This window comes from Danio rerio, chromosome 13, assembly GCF_052040795.2.
Source record: "Danio rerio strain M-AB ecotype USA chromosome 13, GRCz13ab, whole genome shotgun sequence".
Taxonomy (NCBI): domain Eukaryota; kingdom Metazoa; phylum Chordata; class Actinopteri; order Cypriniformes; family Danionidae; genus Danio; species Danio rerio.
Window position 1 is genome coordinate 34040690 of NC_141033.1, and position 22534 is coordinate 34063223.

Below are 22534 nucleotides of genomic sequence, written 5' to 3' on the forward strand. Positions count from 1 at the left end.
TTCAAAATGTCTAATAATATTATTAATAATAATAATAATTTAAAAGGTGGCACAGAAGCACTTCTGGAATGCCGTGAATGCTTTATACAACAATTATGGCTTTAATTTTTAGGACTGTACAGGTTCAGATGTGGAATAATTTGCTTTTTCAACTTTTAAGCGGCATTGCGTGTTTTCATTGAATCTTTTTTTTTTCATATATATGTAAAACAAAGCAAAGCATATTGTACAAACATTAAGGAGACAGATCAGTCTTAACAGTCTTAGCTACGTGAAGATGGTTTTTAATCATATATTGTGTAAATGTATTCATGTCACCTCGAACAAGATTAAACACTAATTTACAAAGTTATGCCACATTTACAGTGTAAATATGTGGTGTGCTTTTAGTCTCTTGTTTGTGCTCTGTTTATTTCCTCAGTGTGTGTCTAATGGACTCTCCTATGAGAAGGTGTGTCAGGAGGGCAGTGGTGAAATAGTTTTGGAGATGTTTTTCTCTGGTTTCCCGCGCATGGTGGGTCTTTCTCTTTTCCCCAGACTGTCCAGCCTTACAATTGTAGGCCAAAGCATCAGCTCAATCCAAGGCCTGGAGTATTGCCCGCTCCTTAGAGAATTATGGGTAGTGGAGTGCAAGTTGAATGTAAGTTACAGGAAAGATCTTAACAAACATTTCTGGAACTGTATTTCAGTGTGATCCCAGAATGACTAATATTTTATTATAAGTTTCACATGTCTGATGTCTGAATTAATAATGACTAATGGATTAACCAGTTTTTTTTTTTTTTTTTTTTTTTTTTTGGTGTGTTGTAGGAGATTTCAGGCCTACATAACTGTTTGCATTTGGAGAAGTTATTTTTGTACGACAACAACATTCACCAGATCACAAATCTAGAGATGTTAGTCAATCTTTGCGTTCTGTGGCTAAATAAGAACCAGATTTCTGACATACAGGTAGCTAATGTTTATTTCTTGAGACACTGTAAATGTGCTGCAATATCTACACCAGTGTTTTACACCTTTTTTCCACAGGGACTGGATTCACTTGTAAACCTCGAGGAGATGAATCTTGCTGACAATGCTATCGAAACTCTTGGTAGGTAAAGTGTAAAACACCAATTTTTGCGTTTAATTTTAGTATTATTATATTAGAATACATACACACATTCAGAATCTGTCAATTAATTCTCTAATATTTCCCTGTTTATCTCTGAGGTCATAGTCTGGATCCTAATTGCAATCTCCAAAATCTAAACCTCTCAGGGAATAAGATCAGTTCCTTCAAGGTATGAGTAATGTAACATTTGCTATTCTAAGAATTTCATCAAAATGATTGTCATGAATAAGGTATTAAGCCTTTTGCATTTCCTATTATATTATTAATAGCATATGTTAAGTGACACAACCCTGCTGTTATTGCTTATGCATAATTTAATTTTTAATATACCTAAATAAAGGTGTGGTTATATTTACTGTTGATTTTTCACATTCATTGGCTGCGGTTACAGAGAGAAAACTGCTTCTTTTGAAAAAAAAAAAAGCTTCTGTGTGAAATGTGCTTCACACATCACCATGCTATTTCCATTACAAAGTGGACCTTTTTGCCTTTAAAATGTTTGCAGAACTTGAACCACACATTAAGAATTAAACTTGAACATGGATTTGGAGTTGTTGCTGATATCTAAAATCATGGTGCTTTGTGGAAATGGGTGGAGCTAAGGACCTCCATTTGTTTGGTGCGACTCTAATTGGTGGACTTTCTTTACAGCAGTAGCATGGGTAGTGTAGTTTATCTGCACAAATTGCACTAATCAACATTTTTAAAATAAGTTGAGTTCTTGCAAAAAGGTTGGTAGAACAAAGCATGTGTTAAGAACATCGGCTATTTTTAAAAATACATTTCCCTCACAAAAAATTACAAGTTTTTATTTTTGAAACCTGATTGTTGATCCAACTATGAATTTTAGTGTACTATAACACATTCCAAAAAAATCTAACGCAGGCTCATTCTGAAAACATAGCTCTATATACATTTCTGTAGATTGCGAATTATGTAGCCAGAAGTATGTAAAACTACATTTCGTGTTTAAAACAAACGCTACGGGGCAGTATGACGCTATTTCTTTTCGCGTTTACCAGCTGACTGCTTACCTCCATGTAGACGGCTTTTTCAGTTGTTACCAGTTTGTTCAGTGGCTCTCCATGTATGTGGCAGAATTTGAGACACGAGTTTGGTGAAAAACAGTTCCAGAAAGCAGTTAAGGTAACAGCAAAAGCTAAAAAATTAAATAAACAATTAAATAACTTGGTGAGAATATGGTAAAATCTGAAAATGTGGTAAAAATCAGGCTGCCGCGAGCACTTCTTTTTCTGGATTGCTTTTGAAAACACTGTAGGTTGTGTTTAGGAAAGTGGGTAGGCAGGTCAATCGGTGCTTTCTAAAACACTATTGGTTAGGTTTAGGGAAGGAGGAGAGTGGGTCAGTCGGTCGGTCAGTCAGTAGACAGCAGCCTCTGGTAGATTTACGTGAAAAGAGCAGGCACGAATGGCACTCGCGAGAGAAATTTGAGATTCCAAAAAAACATACACAGCAGCCCCTGGCAGATTCATGAAAATAAAAGCTGCAAAAAAAAAACTCCTGAGACGTATTTGGCGATCTCCAGAAATGTATATAGGGGTACGTAATCAAAATGAGTTTAAAAAATCATACACCCACAGCACCCTAGCAGTTCACCTAAGAAAGTAGCACTCTCATCTTCTGTAAATATCTAATTCTTTATGCATTTTCTCTTATCAGATTGTTGAGTGCCCTCTGTATGAAGCCCATTTTGTTTGTTTGTTTGTGTCAGAGATTACTGACTAATAATTTCCTTCTGGCTTTCACACCATTATTACCACAGGCCTGTATCTACAGGGCATTATTGATTCCTCCCTCTCCTGCTCAGGATAGAGCTGATTACTGTTATTTCTGTGCATGCTACGTATTTTCTCAACTACCCTGAAGAGACCTGCTCATTTCAGGAACGGCACGATTGAAATTTTTGATTCTCAGTGCACATCATTATCGTAATGTGGCATCTGTGCCCAAACAGTTATTGTCTGTCTCTCCTTTCAAGAGGAAAAATAGGCACTTTTTCAATAACACAGATAAATATTTCCATTTTCAAGAGGTGTGGGCTCTGAATGGGGTGTGCATCTCTAAATGGGAGCCTTTGTTATTTTGTGTGAGTCGAGTGATTGAAAGCTCATCCGTCTGGCCTCGGCACTCTTTTTTTTTTGTCTGGGCCTTTTTTACAACTCTTCCTAACACACACCGAAACATAACGCAAGCTGACAGGTGTTTATATGGTGCTGGCTCATTGTTCAGGTGAATGGTCTTCAGGCTCATACTGTATGTGAGGCTCTTTTCTCTAACGGGAAACTAATGCACAACATGAAGCAAATTGCATTGGTGGAAGTACATACTAGCATACTAGAATGGGTAGTGCAAAGGCACAATAGGTAGCGCTGTCACTTCACAGCAAGAAGGCCGTTGGTTCGAGCCTCAGCTGGGTCAGTTGGCATTTCTGTGTGGAGTTTGCATGTTCTCCTAGTGTTCGCGTGGGTTTCCTCCGGGTGCTCCAGTTTCTCCCAAGACATCCGCTAGGTGAATTGGGTAGGCTAAATTGTCAGTAGTGTATGTGTTTGAATGAGAGTTAAATGTTTCTCAGTAATGGGTTGCAGCTGGAAGGGCATCCGTTGCATAAAACGGACATTAAATCAAGGTCCTGACTCTCTGTGGTTGTTAAAATTCCCAGGATGTCCTTTGAAAAGAGTAGGGGTTTAAAGGCCAGATTTGCCCACTGGCCTCTGTCCGTCATGGCCTCCTAACTTTCCTCATATAATAATTGTCTAAGTCACTCTGTCTTTACCAATCAGCTGGTGTGTGGTGTGCGGTCTGATGCAATAAGGGGGCCGATCACACTGAGCACGCTTTTTGCATAAAGAGGCGCCTTTTTTGAATGATTTACTAACGTCCGCGAGTGTTGCGCCTTGCGTTTTTGCCCTTGTGTGCAGTGCACTCGCAGGTGAAAAAAGTCAACTCTGAGCGGAAAAAATCCATTACATCACTCGTGTCTTTTTCATTCTCCAATCGAATGAAAGCAGAGGCGGGGTTTTCGTTGAGATGCCTGCAGTGTTTGTGCTGTCAAGACAACAACGAAGACTTTTGAAGATGGAGGAGAGACTAGTGGTTGCTGTTTTGACTTATCTAGAGCTATATGACTTCACAAATCTAGAATATAACTATATTCTTAAATATTAAAATTATATTAATATCAACAGCAACACTCTTGCATAACACCCAGCTGATTCAGTCATTGCCTAGTGATGTCAATAAAAAAGGCAGTACGGTGTGCCTCGCGTTTTTGAGCACATTCGGTGTGATCGGCCTCTGTGGCTGCCGTCGCATCATCCAGGTGCATGCTGCATACTAGTGGTGGATGAGTAGAGTCCCCGCAGTGTGTAAAGCACTTTGATTGTCCAAAAAAAGCGCTATATACAGTTGATGTCAGAATTATCAGCCCCCCTGAATTATTAGCCCCCCCTGTATAATTTTTTCCCCGATTTCTGTTAAACGGAGGGAATTTTTTTTTACACATTTCTAAACATAATAGTTTTAATAACTCATTTCTAATAACTGATTTATTTTATCTTTGCCATGATGACAGTAAATAATATTTTACTAGATAGTTTTCAAGACACTTCTATACAGCTTAAAGTGACATTTAAAGGCTTAACTAGGTTAATTAGGTTAAATAGGCAGGTTAGGGTAATTAGGCAAGTTATTGTTTAACGATGGTTTGTTCTGTAGATTATTTTTAAAAAATAGCTTAAAAAGGCTAATAATTTTGACCTTAAAATGACTTTTAAGCTGCTTTTATTCTAGCTGAAATAAAACAAATAAAACTTTCTCCAGTAGAAAAATATTATCAAACACACTGTAAAAATGTCCTTGCTTTGTTAAACATCATTTAAAAAATTAAAAAATAATTAATAAATAAACAAAAGGGGGCTAATAATTCTGACTTCAACTGTAAATGTTAGGAATTATTATTAAAAACTACATTACCCACAGTGCTGTAAGAGAAAATTCCATCAGACAGGGAGTGGTATTGAACATAGCATTGCTAAAAAATATATTTTACATGCACTTAATTGAAGAAATTTGTTGTTTTCACACTACATACACATTTTTACATTTACATATTATTATATTCATCCACATAATATCATATTGTCTATTATCATAACGTCATTTGTAATGCTTATTGTAGTTTTTTCCCCCAAATAAACTGAAAAGTACAAGTCTTGTAGATTTGCCTTTTTGTCAAGTTTCCATTTACTGCTTTGGTATAAAGCAATATGTGTAATGTTGTAATTGCCCTTGTAGCAGGATGGTTTGCTTCATTTATTACTGTGCTTCAACAAAGCCTACTTAAAATCCCTATTGGGAAAACCAATGGGAAAAATACTTTCAGAAAGAATACAGATAAAAAATGTTGTGCGGACCAATGTGCTGTTTCAGAGAGATTTTTAGTGCACTGCTGTATGGTTGCTGATTAATTTCTTACAGGTCAAAAAACAAGAATGACTACATAGCATCCTGATCCTTAAACACAGCATATCTTTCTTCTTTAGCAAAGACACATGGGATTTATTTAATCTACTTTAACTTATTATTCACCAGGCAAGTTGGATCACAAAAGAATACTATTATTATTTTCCTCTTTAAAATGTAACTTAGTGAGAAAGGTGGTTAATTTAGTGTTGGGGATATCAAATTATGCACATTTTAGTTTTAGTAGTAATAGTAAGTAAAATAGTATGTAAACAGAACATGAGTAACAAAGCCACCATAAGATATCATTTATGTTCATATATTCACATCTAAACAAATATACTGTATGAATGACCAAAGTAATAGTGATGATAAACCACCATTCTAAAAATATCCAACGTACAATGCCAGTATTTTTGTGCTTTTGCTAAATGAAATCATACGAACACTCCTAGTCCCTACAGAAAAACACACAGGATGTAAAATTTGAGCAACTTTTGTTTACATAGGAGCTGACTCATCTGGCTCGGCTTCCTAGACTGAGATACCTAAGTCTAAAGGACCCTCAGTGCATCCCAAACCCAGTGTGTCTGCTCTATAATTACTACATCCATGTCTTGTACCACATGCCAAACCTGCAGCTCCTGGACACATATGACATGTCAAGCAGACAGCTCAAAGACACGGCAGAGGTAGGGGAATAATTATTTTATGCATCTGAGTGTATTGTGTGTATGGTTAAAGTGATAAGAATTGTGCATCAGTCTACAGTGTTGAAGAAAATGATGTATTACACCATGCGGGTACGTGGTGTGCAAAGACAGTTTGATGAACTCAGAGCCAAGCTCAGGCAGCAGAGAAGAGAGCAGATACAGTTACCGGAGGAGAAGATACGAGTGCTAACACACACGCTTAGACATGTGAGTATAGAATACCTCGATGTACGTCACTTGTATAAGTTTAAATGTAAAAACTGTAAATGTTTATACAGTTGAAGTAAGAATTATTAGCCCCCCTGAATTATTAGCCCCCTGTTTATTTTTTCCCCAATTTCTGTTTAACAGAGAAAATATTTTTTCAGCACATTTCTAAACAAAATAGTTTTAATAACTTATTTCTAATAACTGATTTAGAATTAATCTTTGCCATGATGACAGAAAATAATACTTTACTAGATATTTTTAAGATACTTCTATGTAGCTAAAGTGACATTTGAAGGCTTAACTAGGTTAATCAGGTTAATTAGGCAGGTTAGGGTTGCACTGCACCAGGTCTGCGTCCAGACCCCTCTCTCCGCTCTTCCCAGGGCACTGTGAGTTCAAGCATAATCAACTGTCTTGTTGCTTCAGAAATGATAATTATGTCTGGTCAGAGTGGTGTTGTAATTATGTGCTGTGGGAACTTCAGCTGCTTCCCCAGGTTGACTTTCAACTGCCAGGGGCTGGTTGGAGGAGGCCCGACCTTGTCCTTTGCAGTTGGAATGGTTCTTCCTCAGCTTTCACAAAGCCAATCCTCCAAAACTCACGCTGTCAACGGTAGCGCCCTTCACCCAGGGCCTTTGGACAGCGTTTAATATTTATTTATCTTTTAGTATTATAATTTTTTAACAATATTTAAAATGTATTATTTTCTATAGCAAATTTTACAATATTACATTTGTAAATGTAGATCAGTCAGTACTGAAGCCAATTCTGGAGCTAATCTAACAAAAAGTAGTTGCTCAAATTTATATGTTAGAAAAAATAATGAATAAAAATTTAAAAAAGAGGAAAAATTAAAAGAAACCAAAAATATATCATTTTTTTATTTTGTAGTTTGCAAATTGCAGATTTACACGTGAATTGAAATATGTTATTTTGATGTTTCTATATATGTTCTGTGACTAAAATATTTTACTAAATATATCTGTTTAATAAATTCAAAATAGGGTGTACTCATTTATGCTGAGCACTGTATATCACATTTACGTTTTGAGTATATAAAATTATATATTATACAAGGCTACATTCTTTCAAACATCAAACTTTTGCACACTCATCTTTTTGCGCAGCTGGAGTGTGAGCTTTCCCATGTAAATTGTGCTGGTACGAAGTCAGAAGAGCCTGAAGACTCTGACCTTTGTCATACTCATGGCTATGAGAAAAGTCTACAGAACAAACTGAACGCTCTTAAAATCCGACTCAAGTACTGGAAACAGCATTTAGATGAGTGAGTTTGCATATTTATACAAGTAAACCTGTGATTATTATCAGGTTCACGTTATCCATGTTTTTCTTCATCTCAGGGTAGAGTCATGTCACCAGCATAATGTGACTTTGGCTTCAAATAGAAAGGAGATGATGGTGCATTTCCTGCTATTGGAGCTGGAAACAGTGGGGAACATTCGCTTTGAGGAGGGAAACACAGGCGACCTTTGGTATTACATTTATTTATGTGAAATCTGTTTTACAAAAGCACATGGAAAATCAATGATCTGTATGTACTTTTTTCTGCATCCTCTCTAAGGTTCACATCCTGTTATGATCTCTTACTGTCTCGTTTCTGCGCATGGGATTATAAACTGTACCACATCTCAGGCTTAAAGATCAATCGGATCATCCGGATCCATAATCGAGCCCTGAGGCAACGCTTCCAGGACAAAGTGCACACTCTTCTCTGCAGACAAGAGTCTTCACCCTTCGCACAGTGAGTCTGTCAGACACTTGTTCCACTGAAGTTTTACTACACTGACAGGAAGTTTAGTCCAATTTGCATCTAATTGTGGCCTAGTGCTTTTAGCTTGGGTAGGAAGATGCGGTCTGGCTTAAATGCAAACCATATGGTCAGTTTCATTTTGTTGTTTATGAGCAGATCTAAAACAGAACACACAGATTATAAATGCAGATTATTACAGATAAATACTGATTATTTTAAGTAGGACTTTGTTTCTGGGAGATTGATATTCTGTAAATTCAGAGAAGTTTCATGTCTGCTAGCTAGAGTCAGATTAAAGCTTGTAGTTTTGATTGAAACAAGGCCAATGCACCCAATTGTTTGTGTGTAACACAAAGGGCCCTATCATCCACCTGACGCAATAAGGCGCAAGACGTGTTTCCATGACGTGTTGCTATTTTCAGACCAACGCAAAACTAATTTTCCCCATTTTCTGCCACGTTGTTTAAATAGCAAATCCATTTGTGCCACTTTGTGGACTCATGGGTGTTCGGTCTAGAAAAGAGGTGTGTTAAGGCGCAATGTTGCTATTTTGAGGAACTAAAATAGACTGATCAGTAGACCAGCTGAAAGCAGGTCTAAAGTTCAACGCAGAGTGCGTAAGTTGTGTGCCTCCTTACACATTGCTTAAAACACAGAGGATGTACAGCAATACGCAAATATCTTTACAAATGAAAAAGAAATAAAGGATCAAAATATGTTAAAAATAAATGCTTTCTACATAAATATAAAAACCAATGCCTTCCAGCCTTCTTCATCTCGGGGCCTTTTTTAGTTTATTTATGACATCTTGCTTTTGTATATTGTTATTATTATTGTTAGTATTATTTATTGAATGCATATTTATATTTGTTTTATTAAAAACAAGCTTAGATTTGCCCACCTGTCAGGTTTTGGACCATAGCATTGCATAGCATGTGTCTTTGGAAATAACTCAGTTTTTTTTAACACACTTCGTTATTATTGTTCATAAATTCGTTTGCTGGAAATTAGAACTGAATTTAGAAATAGTTTTGAAACAAATCTTTGCGCTTAACAAACAAAATTACTTATGTAGGCTAATCGATGTCTGTGCATCCAAGACGTTTCCCTATCTACAACAGTGAAAGTGAAAGTGAAAGTAAAGGCCGATTGGAGGAGACTCATTCTCGTTCTGAAGATGTTCTGTTTAATGGTTTTCTTGCCAGTGAAGTGTTCAATTTTCCACTTACAAAGATGTCATGTAAATAGAAAATGTGCCATGGTGCGACGCAACTGACTCTTAAAGAGAATGGAGACTGTGATTGGTTTATTCTCAAAACATACCCATAACCCATTAAGAGAATAAGCTCAACCCAGTTAGACCATGCACTGTGGCACAGAGCATATTTTTCCGTCCTTAAAATAGCAAAAGTGGATTTGAATACGCCCTTAATGCTTTTGCACCTTGCTCATCAGATTTTGCACCTAGGCTGTCAAAATAGAGTCCAAAGTGTGATTAGCATGTCAGAGTGCACATAGATAGTCTGTTTGTGCATCAATAAAACAGACCCTTGCATGCTTACTGTATGACTCCTGCATGACACTAAAATCTTCTTTATCTTAATTACTTAATTAATCAAAACTTGATGCTGGTTTACTTTAATCATCATACACTAATCATGCACATACAACCTCCAATATTACCCTGGTTTTGTTTACAGTTTGTTAGTGCTTTTTGGACTTATTGTTTGTGTTTAAGCCTTTTAGATCATTTGAAATGGTGGAAAGACAACTCAGGCTCATTCTGAAAATGTACCTCTTTATAAATTTCTGGAGAGCGCCAAATACATCCCAGGAACTACTTTTTTTTGTTGCAATTTTTGTTCTCGTGTAAATCCACCAGAGGCTGCTTTGGACTGACAGAATGACTGACCCACCCTCCTTCTTTCCTAAACCCAACCAATAGTATTTTAAAAAGTACAGATTGACCCGCCCACCCACTTTGCTAAAAAAAAGCAATTCAGAAAAAGAAAAGGCCTCACCTGATTTTTACCACATTCTCACCCTGTTCATTTCACTCGCATTTTTTTATGGCTGCTGTTTTTGTCTTACCTGCTTTCTGGAACTGTTCTTCACCGAACTCAAACCCCATTGTCGTGGTCATATCCTCTCTGCATCTCAAGTCCATCGACATACATGGTGAACTAACTAGACAAACTGGTAACAGCTGTTCATAAAGAATGGCGCCCCATATCATTCATTTTAAAACAAAATGCAGCCATAAGTACTTCTGGTTACATATTTTACGATCTCTAGAAACGTATATACGGAATGAGCCTATGTTGCGGAATGAGTACTGACAAATTATACTCAAGTAAATATACCATTTCTTGGCCAAAAATATACAGCAAGTATTAGAGTAAAATTATCCATTGTAAATATTACTCAACGTGTTTGTAAAAACTTGCCCTTGTAAAAGTATTTTAGAGTAGTGAGTATTAACATTGTGAAAGGTTGATGTGTTAACATGCTATTTGTGCAGGTGTGTGTGAAAACGTAACATTCTGTAGTACATTTAGTGATTGTTCAAGGCAATTAGGTGATTTTAATCCTCATACAGTAGACATCTTCATCATCATCTAAAGTCTCTCGGTCATTGCGTGTGATGATTTTGTGACACTTTTAATGCTTCAGCACTGTACATGTTTGCTGCATTTCTAAAGCACCCGTGACTTAAGGTTGTTCTGTATGATATGATTTTTCTACATGCAATTTGATTGAATGGCAAGATTATTCTACTTAGCTAATCAAATATATAAGTAAAAAATAAAGTAGTGACTGCAGGTTGAAGGAAAATAGTGGAGTAAAAGTACCAATACCACACTAAAAATGTACTCAAGTGATGGTAAAAGTACAATTTCTGAGAAATACTATTCAAATACAGTAATTTGAGTATTTGTAATTTTCTTTACACCACTGCACTGATGATTTGACAAAACACTTTTCAGCAAATGGAGCATGCATTAGTCTCATCATTAGAACATGCATTAGAGATAATCATTTTCTTATCTCAACATTCTGATAATCTATGTTTATAGTTCATATACATTTATTTGGATGAAATGCTATTCAATAAGCAAATTGACATTGAACATCTGTATCAGTAGTTTCAACATTATGTGTGTGTGTGTGTGTGTGTGTGTGTGTGTGAGATTGTGAGATTGTGTGTGTGTGAACAGTAATGCACATGCTTTGAGTCCAGTCATTAGAGATTTTTCAAACACTTCTGATGTTGTAGCGGATGAAGTATTGAAAAACACTCTGATTATGGAAGCAGGCTGCTGTTTTGACGCATGCATGGATTTTTGCGATTTAGAAAAACATGCTAAAATATCAACCGTTAGTAAATGCTCTGAATGGTGTGGCTACAACATAAAGTTAGTTGATTTAATCTACGGTAGACTTGGAAATGTTCATAAACTGTGTGAGAGGATTACAAATCGCCAGACTCAGTAAGACAGACTCTAAACAAATTGCTAAATACTGTTCTGTGTCTGTTATAATAGGCAGTTTACATGTGTGGAGAAGACGATGCAATCTCTATACTTATTCCATTTATTTACTATTTTGTACAGAATTGATTTAGTGTTTAAATATTGTCACGCAAAAGAAATTTAGTGAATATATTTACTGCTTGCACTGTAAAACATAATGAGCTCTTTATGATTATTTGAATGCTTTTGCTTTAATTAGTATTAGTCATTCCAAATGAATTAATCAAATGTGTGTGTGTGTGTGTGTGTGTGTGTGTGTGTGTGTGTGTGTGTGTGTGTGTGTGTGTGTGTGTGTGTGTGTGTGTGTGTGTGTGTGTGTTTTTGTGTGTGTGTAACAGGAACTATAAACGCAATATGGAGTATCTGTTCTATGTGCCTGATCCAGAACATTCCTGTGAAAATGATGAGATGCTACAAATCCCAGAAAATGGTTTTAAAAGTGCTGATGCTTATAAGGTACAAATGCTAAAAAGCACAGGTAGGAGTGAGTGTGCATTTATGTTGTTTCAAAATCAACCCATTATCTTAAAGATAAATGTGTGTTTGTTTGTGTGTTGCCTTCAGGCATTAGGCAGAGAGAGAGCCGTCCCTTTTTCTAACAGCATGAGTGTGTCTGATCGACTGAGAATGACTTTCATGCAAAGGATGAGCTGCTCAACATCAAACCGAGAGCTTCTACCCTTCAGATACGGTCTGGATTCCCTCAGAACACCTAAATAAATAAAATAAACATTACTAGTGGCACCAAACTATAACAGAAAACTTTTTAACAGTTCCATTTATTTAAATAAACAGGTAACTTGTGCAAAAGCAACCCAGTAAGACCAAAGATACACAAGATTGCAGTTATACATCACAATGTACATACATAAACAACATATCTCAGTTCAATGCAAAGGAGACATTGGCTTTGGAGTTGGCATAGCAAAGCCTACAGCGAACAACGTTTGGGACTACAAAAAAAAATCATCTGGGCTAGTGAGATCACAAGGGTTTGCGGTTACATGTATTCACTACGCACACACCCTGTGCAGCGAAGGGGTGTGACCAGAGGTGATGTAATGTTATAGCAGAGAAAGCTAAAATGTCGTCCAAACACTGCTATTTCCACAGAGCTTCTTCTGTTTTTGTATTTGGGCTTCCAAAGGAAACGACACAAAGAGAGAAGTGCTTAACTTTCAATTTTAATTATGTTACAGAGAATTATAAAAAACATATAGCTAACATTTGACAAAGGACAGCTTCCAGAATCTCTCCCAGTTTAGTGCTGAATTCAGTTAAATTTCCTTCAACAGACGAATTTGTGGATCGTGAGCCACAACCTGTAAGTAGTTTAATTTGTTAAAATTGATTAACTACACGTACAGTACCTAGTGTTAACAGTGTGTTGCAGTGAGGATGTAAACAAGGATGTAAACAACAGGAAATGCTGCTTGACACTATTAACAATTTAGCTACAAATTCATATTTATCAGTCAAACCGCTGTAAACACCCACAATCTTTAGGACCGCTGCAGTGTCTCTATGCAGCCGCAAAAGATATGTGAACTTTTCAGATAACTTACAATGCTTTTTCCGGATATATGTCAAAGACACTTGTCAGATTTTATTTTAGAGAGCAGGCGTGAGGTTCAGATTTAGGCAGCTAACACTGCTAACAGCTGCTTTGACTAACTGTTTACACAGCATGTGCTTGTAGGGGCATGACATGGAGCCAATCCGCAATTTCACAGCACATTATGTTAGCTGGCCAATCACAGCCTCTTGAGGCCGGGCCTTCCAGAGGAACTAGAAAATATGACAAATGTTTTCATGTTAGCTGATATATAAGATTAGATGTATGAGCCTTTCTATTAATTTGATGGATTATTTATAAATAAATATGAAAATTTAAAGCATTTACATACATTTTATATTTTTAAAAAGCCATTTTGAGTAAGTGTCACAGAAATATTGTGAGATATTTAAAAAAAAACATTTCTATTTTCATATCTTTTTAAATTATAACATATTCCCGTGATAACAAAGCTGCATTTTAAGAAGAACTTATTACAGTTGTTTTTTAAAGTGTGGTCTATTTTCCTCTTTTAAAATGACATTCATTCCTGTGATGACACATTTGAATTTTGAGCAAAGGTTCCTACAGTTGTTTTTAAACTGTTTTCTGTTTTTAAATGTAATTTATTCCTGTGATGTCTGCGCTGGCCTTTTCATTTTAATTGGCATTACATTCCACAAATCAAACACTGATTTTTGTGCTCAAGAAACATTTATTTTTATCAGTGATTAAAATAGTTTGTGCTCTCTAATATGTTTTTGTAAAAAGCATGATGCAGTTTTCAGGAATCTTTGATGAAGGAGGAAGCTCAAAGTAACAAATTTGCAACCAATATATTAAAATCCTTCTAAATGTTTTATGAAGTGCCAATGTTGACACTTTTAATCAATTCAATGCATCCTTGCTCATTAAAATGATCCATTTTCCTAACAAAATCTTACTGACTTTAAACTTTGGAACTGTGGAATGCATACAATATGAATATCTGTAATATCTGGACGGTCTGACATTTGATTGTGTTTGTTTTCATGCATTTGTTTGCATTTTTAGGTCAGTTAATAATATCTAAAGTGTTCCTGGGTCGTAGTGTTGCAGTAAAGGATGGTCTTCCCATAGACTGCGATCATTATCCCAAGGCAAACTCAGTCTACCTCAGTACCAGCTCTAAACAACAAAGTCACACAGCTCAAACAACCCCTGGTGAGTTTAAGCACGTGACCCATAAGAAAAACAACATGTATTCAGGGTAATAGCGATCAAAGTAGCAATATGTGTGTGTGTGTGTGTGTGTGTTTATCAGACATGCTGTGTTCCTCCAGCCTGCCGAACAGCTGTGACTGTAAACAGCAGCAGAGACTGTGGTATATGTTTGACCACGAAATGGTACTTCCAGAATACCTTGTGGACTTTGAATATGTAACCCAGGTATTGGTATATGTTATTATATTTACACTTATACATCCACACTAGAATGTATTAGTCAGTAATTAAATTACGTTTATTTCTCTCTAGGACACAGTCCAGGCTTCTCCAGATTCCCCATCCAGTTATCATATGTCTCCTGCTGATGCCCCATCTGTGTCCTATACTGCGCTGGAACTGGATGAGGAGGCATTAAACATGGAGCCCATCCTGAAGTCCCACCCCAAGATGCTCAGCCTAGATGAGAAAGCCATACTGACAGCGGCCAGAGCGAACATTCTCAGTCAGATCACAGTGAGACTTACAATACCCCAAACACATAAACTCATGCATTTGTAGTATGTAGGTCAGTCAGGCTCTGTTTCTACATTGTATTGACCTGAAGTGGTTGTTCGATGACAAATGATCACACAAGACCATTTCTTATGATGTCAAACATAGTGATATTTTATAAACATATTTCAGGAGAAGCATGCACAGATGTTCTATCTTAAACTTCTTCTTTTTCTTCTTCTTCTTCTTCTTCTTCTTCCTCTTCTTCTTCTTCTTCTACTTCGTCTTTTTAGACTATTTGTAAAGTGTCTCTCCTCCTAAGCCTTTTAAGCTACATACTTCAAACTTTCGTCAAACCTTCAAACTGGTCTGACTCAGGTTTAATATCTTTTCTAACTGATCTGACTTTCCGAAAATTCCCATAAGTCCCATTGACTTAACATTGGGTCAACTTTGTGTGTTCATAACTCTGCATCAGACTGTCCTACAGACTTTTAACTGTGCTCATTTAACTCAGTCTAGCCAGCAGCCCATAACTGATGATTTTTTAACTTACAGCACCCTAGCAACTGTCCATAGACTTCCATTGTAAAAGACTGTCATTGACTTAACATTGGATCAACCTTTGTGAGCTCATAACTCTACATCAGACTGTCATACAGACTAGAGTCTGGCCTCATTCGCTTCAGTCTAGCCTGCAGCCAATCACTGATGACCATTAAACTTACTAGCCACTTCCTAGCAACCATTTTCAGCACCCTAGCAACTGTCCAATAGACTGTGACCAGCTATTCTAAATACATGCTAATTGTCTTAACATCCTACTGACATGCTAATTTGGCTAGAAACATGCTAGCAACACCCTAGTGACATGCTAGTCATGCCAGCACATCCTAACAACATGCTAATTCATGCTGGAATGCTAATTGTGCTAGAAACATGCTAGCAACACCCTAGTGACATGCTAGTAATGCTAGCACATGCTAAGTCATGCTAACAACATGCTAATTCATGCTGGAAACAAGCTCATTCGTGCTAGAATCATGATAGTAACAGGCTAGAACAGGGATGGGCAAACTTGGTCCTGGAGGGCCGGTGTCCTGCACAGTTTAACTCCAACTCTAATCAAACACACATGCTTATAGATTTCTAGTGATCTTGAAGACACTGATTGGCATGTTCAGGTGTTTTTAATTAGAGTTGGAGCTAGACTATGCAGCACACCGGCCCTCCAGGACCGAGTTTGCCCACCCCTGGGCTGGAATCATGCTAACAACATGCTAATTCATGCTAGAAACATAACAGTAACATGTTAATTCATGCTATAATCATGCTAGTAACATGCTAATTCATGTTAGAAACATGCTAGTAACATGCTAATTCATGCTAGAATCATGCTAACAACATGTTAAATCATGCTAGAAATATGCTAACAACATGCTAATTCATGCTATAATCATGCTAACAACATGTTAATTCATGCTAGTAACATGTTAAATCATGTTAGAAACATGCTAGTAACATCCTAATTCATGCTATAATCATACTAGTAACATGTTAATTCATGCTAGAATCATGCTAGTTGCATGCTAATTCATGCTAGAATCATGATAACAACATGCTAATTCATGCTAGATTCATGCTAGTAACATGCTAATACATGCTAGAATCATGCTAGTAACATGTTAATCCATGTTAGAAACATGGTAGTAACATGCTGATTCATACTATAATCATGCTAGTAGTATGCCAATTCATGCTAGAAACATGCTAGTAACATGCTAATTCATGCTATAATCATGCTAATTTATGCTAGAATTATGCTTAATGTTAGCATCTGCCTAGCAACCACTCAGAATACTTTAGCAACCCCCTATCAACACTTTAACAAAACTTTGGCAACGACCTAGCAACGCCTTAGCAACCACCTAGCAATACCTTAGCAATGACCTAGAATACCATAGCAACGCCTAGCAACACCTTAGCAACCACCTAGCAATCCCTTAGCAACCACTCAGAACATCCTAGCAACCACCTTGCAACACCTTAGCAACCACCAAGCAACACCTTAGAAACAACCTTGCAGCAACTTAGCAAGTACTCAGAACACCCTAGCAACTTCCTACCAAGAAACATGATAACATATATGTACTTATCTATGCCGACTGTTTCAAACTTCATAAAAACTACTTCAGTTATTTACACCTTAAAACGACTTCAAATTTTCAGACTTAGCTTTTTCAAGCCACCATAAATTTTCTCCTTAAACTTTAATATCTAGTTCATTGTTGACAATCATTCTTGTATCCAATCAGCTTAAAACCAAACCTCTATAAATAACCAAGCATGTCCTCGGACAGCACACCAAATATGCATATTCCATTTATTCAATATTTGTAAGTGTGAACTTGTGAATTTAGTCTCTATATACATTACTTTTGCACAAATGCTCAGTGCGATGCATGGGTAGGCCTACTGTTGAATGAACAATCCCATGTTATACTTACAAGTTGATGGGAAAGCAAGTGAATGGATGTCAGTGGCTTCTACAATTTGCATTTGGTCAAGAAGTATTAATATCATATTTCAGTCTTCACAAACAAATTTCATAATGCTTTTGTAGATGTTTAAACACATTCAATCACAGGAGAGTTTAAGCTACAAAAGCAATCAAATCAAATTTGTTTTTGACTAAACTGTTTGACATTGGACAAACTCAACTGATTTTAGACCCCAGTTAGCTCCTGTATTTAGTGGTGTGTATATGTGATTGGATTGGCAAATATGCAATTATGGACCAGACCTAAACGGCGGGTGTTTTTTGTTTTGCTGGATTAATAGGACTTCATTCTAAGGTCAGGCAATGTAGTAATTTTATTGGCATATTTTTTTGTGATACAGGTGCTGAATCTACATGGAAACAGCCTAAATAAACTGCCTGAGATTTCCCGACTCACAGCTCTGAAGAATCTGACCCTTAGCTTCAACGAGTTAACTCATCTGGATGATATTTCACACATGGTGAGGAGATTGTCCTATTTATAAGCTTCTTCTAAATATGATGTATGGCATCATCAAAAATCTATATAGGCAGTGAGAATTACATTAGTGTTGTAAAACTAATTCTTGGTCTTAATTTGCTCGGTAATGGCACATGAGGGCCTCTTTATTTGAAGCAACCTATATTAAAAATGTATTTTAATGATATAAACAATTTAAGGGATAGTTCACCCAAAAATAAAAAACCTATCATCATTTATTTACCCTTGACTTGTTCCATAAAAAAAGTTATTGTAATGTGAAGTGACGCTGACAAAAGGGGTGCGGATCCAAATGCAGGGTTTATTGGCAGGCTGGTCAGGCAAGCAACAGTCAACACTGGAGCAAACAGATGTATACAGGCAATTCCAGAGTCATAGTCATATAACAGGGAGATTGTCAAAAGACAGGAAGCAGACAGGGTAAAACAAACAAAACAAAGCAAGGCAAGGAAAACGCATCGTACTGTTCAACATAACAAGACTCAGCCATGAGAGTCTCAAAGTAAGCCGTATATATGTGTGGTGTAATCAGTCTATGAGCAGCATCAGCAGTAGGAGTGTAATCAATGGAGACTTGGAGCAGGTGTGTGTCTGTGTGTGTGTGTTGCATGACTGGATCTTGTAGTTCATATACCAGCAGATTTGGAGTTCTCCAGCAAGCTGCATGGGCTAGATCGCTGGTGTCTGTGACAGTTGTAAATGGGTAACCATTGATATTCATCGTAAATTCCAATTCGTCCAATTCTAATTGATTCAATTTGAATTCCATACAAATAGTATGGAAGGCAATGGTTTTCTACTGTAGGCTATATCTTGTTTTATATTCAACAAAACAACAACAAAACAAAGAAAACTCAAACTAGTTTGGAACAAGTCAAGGGTGAATAAATGAGAAATGAGAAAAGGCTGAGATTTTTCACTTTTAGGTGAACTATCTCTTTAAATGAACTCCTGTCCTCCTTTTTAAAGTCTGTAATAAAGTCAAAGACAAAATTCACCAGACAATTTCACAGCTGATTTATAAATATATTTATTTACTGTACCTCTCACTGACAATCCTCCTTCTTTCTCTCAATGTCTCAGCCCAATCTGGAGTCTCTGGATGTTAGTTTTAACCACATTTCCTCTCTGGAGGGTCTGCGTGGGCTCGGTCGTCTGATAGAACTAGACCTTTGCTGGAATCAGTTGACCCGAGTCAGGGATGACATGAATATTTTGCGTAAACACACACCAGCCCTGCTTCGACTGGACACACGGCACAATCCTTGGCAAAGGGTACACGATTATCACTTTACACCAAATCCGTGTATTAGAATGCTTTCAAAAAAATCATGTGACACTGAAGATGGATTACATCTTCCTTCACATCAAGATACAGTTGAAATCTGAATTATTAGCCCTCCTGAATTATTAGCCCCCCTGTATAATTATACATTTCTGTTTAATGGAAAGAAGATTTTTTCTAAACATAATAGCTTTAATAACTCATTTATTATAACTAATTTATTTTATATTTGTCATGATGACAGTAAGTAATATTTTACTAAATATTTTTCAAGATACTAGTATTCAGCTTAAAGTGAAATTTAAAGACTTAACTATGGTAATTAGGCAAGTTAGGGTAATAAGGCAAGTCATTGCATGACAGTGGTTTGTGTAGAATATCAAAAATGCTTAAGGGGGCTAATAATATTGACCTTAGAATGGTTTAAAAAACCCTGATTTTATACTAGCCGAAAGAAAACAAATAAGACTTTCTTTAGAAGAAAAAATATTATAGGAAATACTGTGAAGAATTCCTTGTTCTGTTAAACATAAATAAACATAAAAAATAAAACACAATATTTACGTTCCTTCTGTATTTTTTATTATTTTGTTTAAAGACATAAAATGTACAAAAGTGAAATACACAAAAGTGTATTATTCTGTGTGTTTCAGAATGAGAGTGTGCGTATGGTGGTTCTTAGTCGGCTAAAGACTCTCACTCATTTAGATGATGTTTTAGTAATGGAGGAGGAAGCAGCTGCTGCGGTTCAAGTAGCCACTCGGTCTCGAATCAATCAGGTACGACTCTGCTGGCCATTATACCCAGGGATGGAATGTACTGGATTTTAAAATAAAATACCCAATAGATTAATTTTAAGTGTATCAAAATAAACTACAAAATACAGCAGCCACAAATGTATCAAAATAAAATACTGTAGTTTTGTATTTTAAAAATACTACTTAATGCAGATAATGAGTCAGAACATAGTACTATATGTTGATTAAGTTTTCACCCAAATTCCCATCATCCCATCATTTAAAGGCTGACAGACCTATATAAAGAGTTCAATACATTTTTTTGTTCACAGAATTTGCAATTAAACTCTTCTATACTCACTGTAAAAACCAACTGAAACCAATCAATTGTAGGTATCATCAGTTTAGGACTTATTTTAATGTTGTTTGTCGTTTTTTTTTGCAATCTACATCAGTGATCCATTCATTACATACAAATTACAAAGTGCTATTTTGTATTTGAGATACATGTATCATAAATATTGCCCATCACTGATTATAGCTAATATTCACATACGTATCCTGTCCACATTTGTCCTGAAACCTGCGTGTTTGTGTGTGTGCAGGCATCTCTGATGAGCCACTCTCGGACTGACAGCGAACGTCCCCGCAGTCTGAGTCTGCTCTCCTCCGCTCACCTGCTCACACAGATCAGCTCATCCCCATGGAAACACTCGCAGGAGCTTGAGTCAGGCTGGACCAGCAAAGTATGACACATAAAATTACAATCTCCCACACATATGCACAATTTAAAAGGTTAAGTCAACCAGAAATAGGAGTTCTGTCATCACTTACTCACCCTCGTGTCTGTCCAAACCAGGGTGGGTCAAGAAATGCCTGTAGGCTGCATATGAATTGGGCCGGCAGGACCATTTTTACATAATGACAGTTCAATTTAGGGGACGTGGAAAGCATGAGTGTTCATTATCATGATTTCATAAACAGTGGGGAAAATAAGTATTGAACACGTCATGTTTTTTTCCTGGGAATAATATTTCTTAAGGAGCTATTGAGATGGAATTGAACTAGATAAAAACACAAACATTTATTCATTCATTTTCTTTTCAGCTTAGTCCCTTTATTAATCTAGGGTTGCCACAGTGGAATGAACCGCCAACTTATCCAGCATATGTTTTACACAGCGAATGCACTTCCAGCTGCAGCCCATCACTGGGAACAATTCATATACTCCCATACACACACATACACTATGGACAATTTAGCCTACCCAATTTAACTATACCACATGTCTTTGGACTTGTCAGGGAAACCGAAGCACCCGGAGGAAACCCACGCGAACACGGGGAGAACATGCAAACTCCACACAGAAACGGCAACTGACCCAGCCAAGGCTCAAACAAGCAACCTTCTTGCTGTGAGGGGAACGTGCTACCCATTGCGCCACTTTGCAGCCAAAACTCAAACATTACAAACATAAAAATAAAACAAAAATAAAGAAATTAAAAATAAAGAAAATAAAGAAATTAAACTTAATTTGTAAACTGATTAATATTGCTTTCTTTGCATATATGGGTTTCTTTGGTTGTTACCAACATCTGGGGGAAATTTCAAGTCAACAGCACCTTCAGAAATATGTTTTCTGAGAAAAATGGTGTTGTGTTCAATACTTATTGTCCCAGATGTATGCTAGTTTATCAAAGGGTAAAACAGGGTGAAGCATACAAAGCAGCACAGGTTTTGGATGCAGAGTTTGTTTATACTATCCAAATACCACAGCTCTTTGTTGCGTTCATAAATATTATAAACATTATATAGCATAAACGGGTGTGAAAAAAAAAATAAAAGAACTCACTCGACAATTCTCAATTTTCTGCGGGTTTAAGATATATAATTAAGTGTTTGAGTAAAATGAAGATGAAGTTTTATTTTAGAAACTGCTAATGATATTTCTTCAAACTTGCAATAAAAATTGTATCATTTAAAGCTTTTATTTTGCATAAAATAACAAAAATGTGACTTGTTTTCAGACATGATTTATTCATTTTAGACAACGCATTACCAATGATTTCAAAATTAATATTTAGGGGAGGGATGGCGTGGTGTAGTGGCTCACTGGTTAGCACTATCGCCTCACAGCAAGAATATCGCTGGTTCAAGCTCTGGCTGGGTCAGTTAGCATTTCTGTGTGGAGTTTGCATGTTCTCCCCGTGTTTGCATGGGTTTCCTCCGGGTGCTCTGGTTTCCCCTACAGTCCAAAGGCATGCAGTATAGGTGAATTGAATAAGCTAAATTGTCCGTAATGTATGTTTGTGAATGCAAGAGTGTATGGGTGTTTCCCAGTGCTGTGTTGCGGCTGGAAAGGCACCCACTGTGTAAAACATATGCTGGATAAGTT

General features: G+C 36.7%; 1 protein-coding gene across 13 annotated transcripts in view; it reads left to right on the forward strand.

The window, feature by feature from the left end:
* Positions 1–22534, forward strand: part of lrrc9 (leucine rich repeat containing 9) — a 74118-nt gene that overhangs the window by 26875 nt on the left and 24709 nt on the right. For 8 of the 13 annotated variants that reach the window (XM_087277273.1, XM_087277274.1, NM_001113802.3 and 5 more), the window contains 18 exons: positions 422–640; positions 811–951; positions 1030–1093; positions 1213–1283; positions 6106–6288; positions 6361–6516; positions 7647–7804; positions 7881–8012; positions 8102–8281; positions 12162–12279; positions 12388–12514; positions 14432–14581; positions 14682–14806; positions 14894–15097; positions 17978–18097; positions 19201–19392; positions 20056–20181; positions 20745–20885. In XM_087277273.1, coding sequence (XP_087133399.1) covers positions 422–640; positions 811–951; positions 1030–1093; positions 1213–1283; positions 6106–6288; positions 6361–6516; positions 7647–7804; positions 7881–8012; positions 8102–8281; positions 12162–12279; positions 12388–12514; positions 14432–14581; positions 14682–14806; positions 14894–15097; positions 17978–18097; positions 19201–19392; positions 20056–20181; positions 20745–20885 — 2607 coding nt within the window. The remainder of the gene's footprint in view (positions 1–421; positions 641–810; positions 952–1029; positions 1094–1212; positions 1284–6105; positions 6289–6360; positions 6517–7646; positions 7805–7880; positions 8013–8101; positions 8282–12161; positions 12280–12387; positions 12515–14431; positions 14582–14681; positions 14807–14893; positions 15098–17977; positions 18098–19200; positions 19393–20055; positions 20182–20744; positions 20886–22534) is intronic. The other 5 variants (XM_087277282.1, XM_087277280.1, XM_087277281.1 and 2 more) reach the window with 1 other exon arrangement.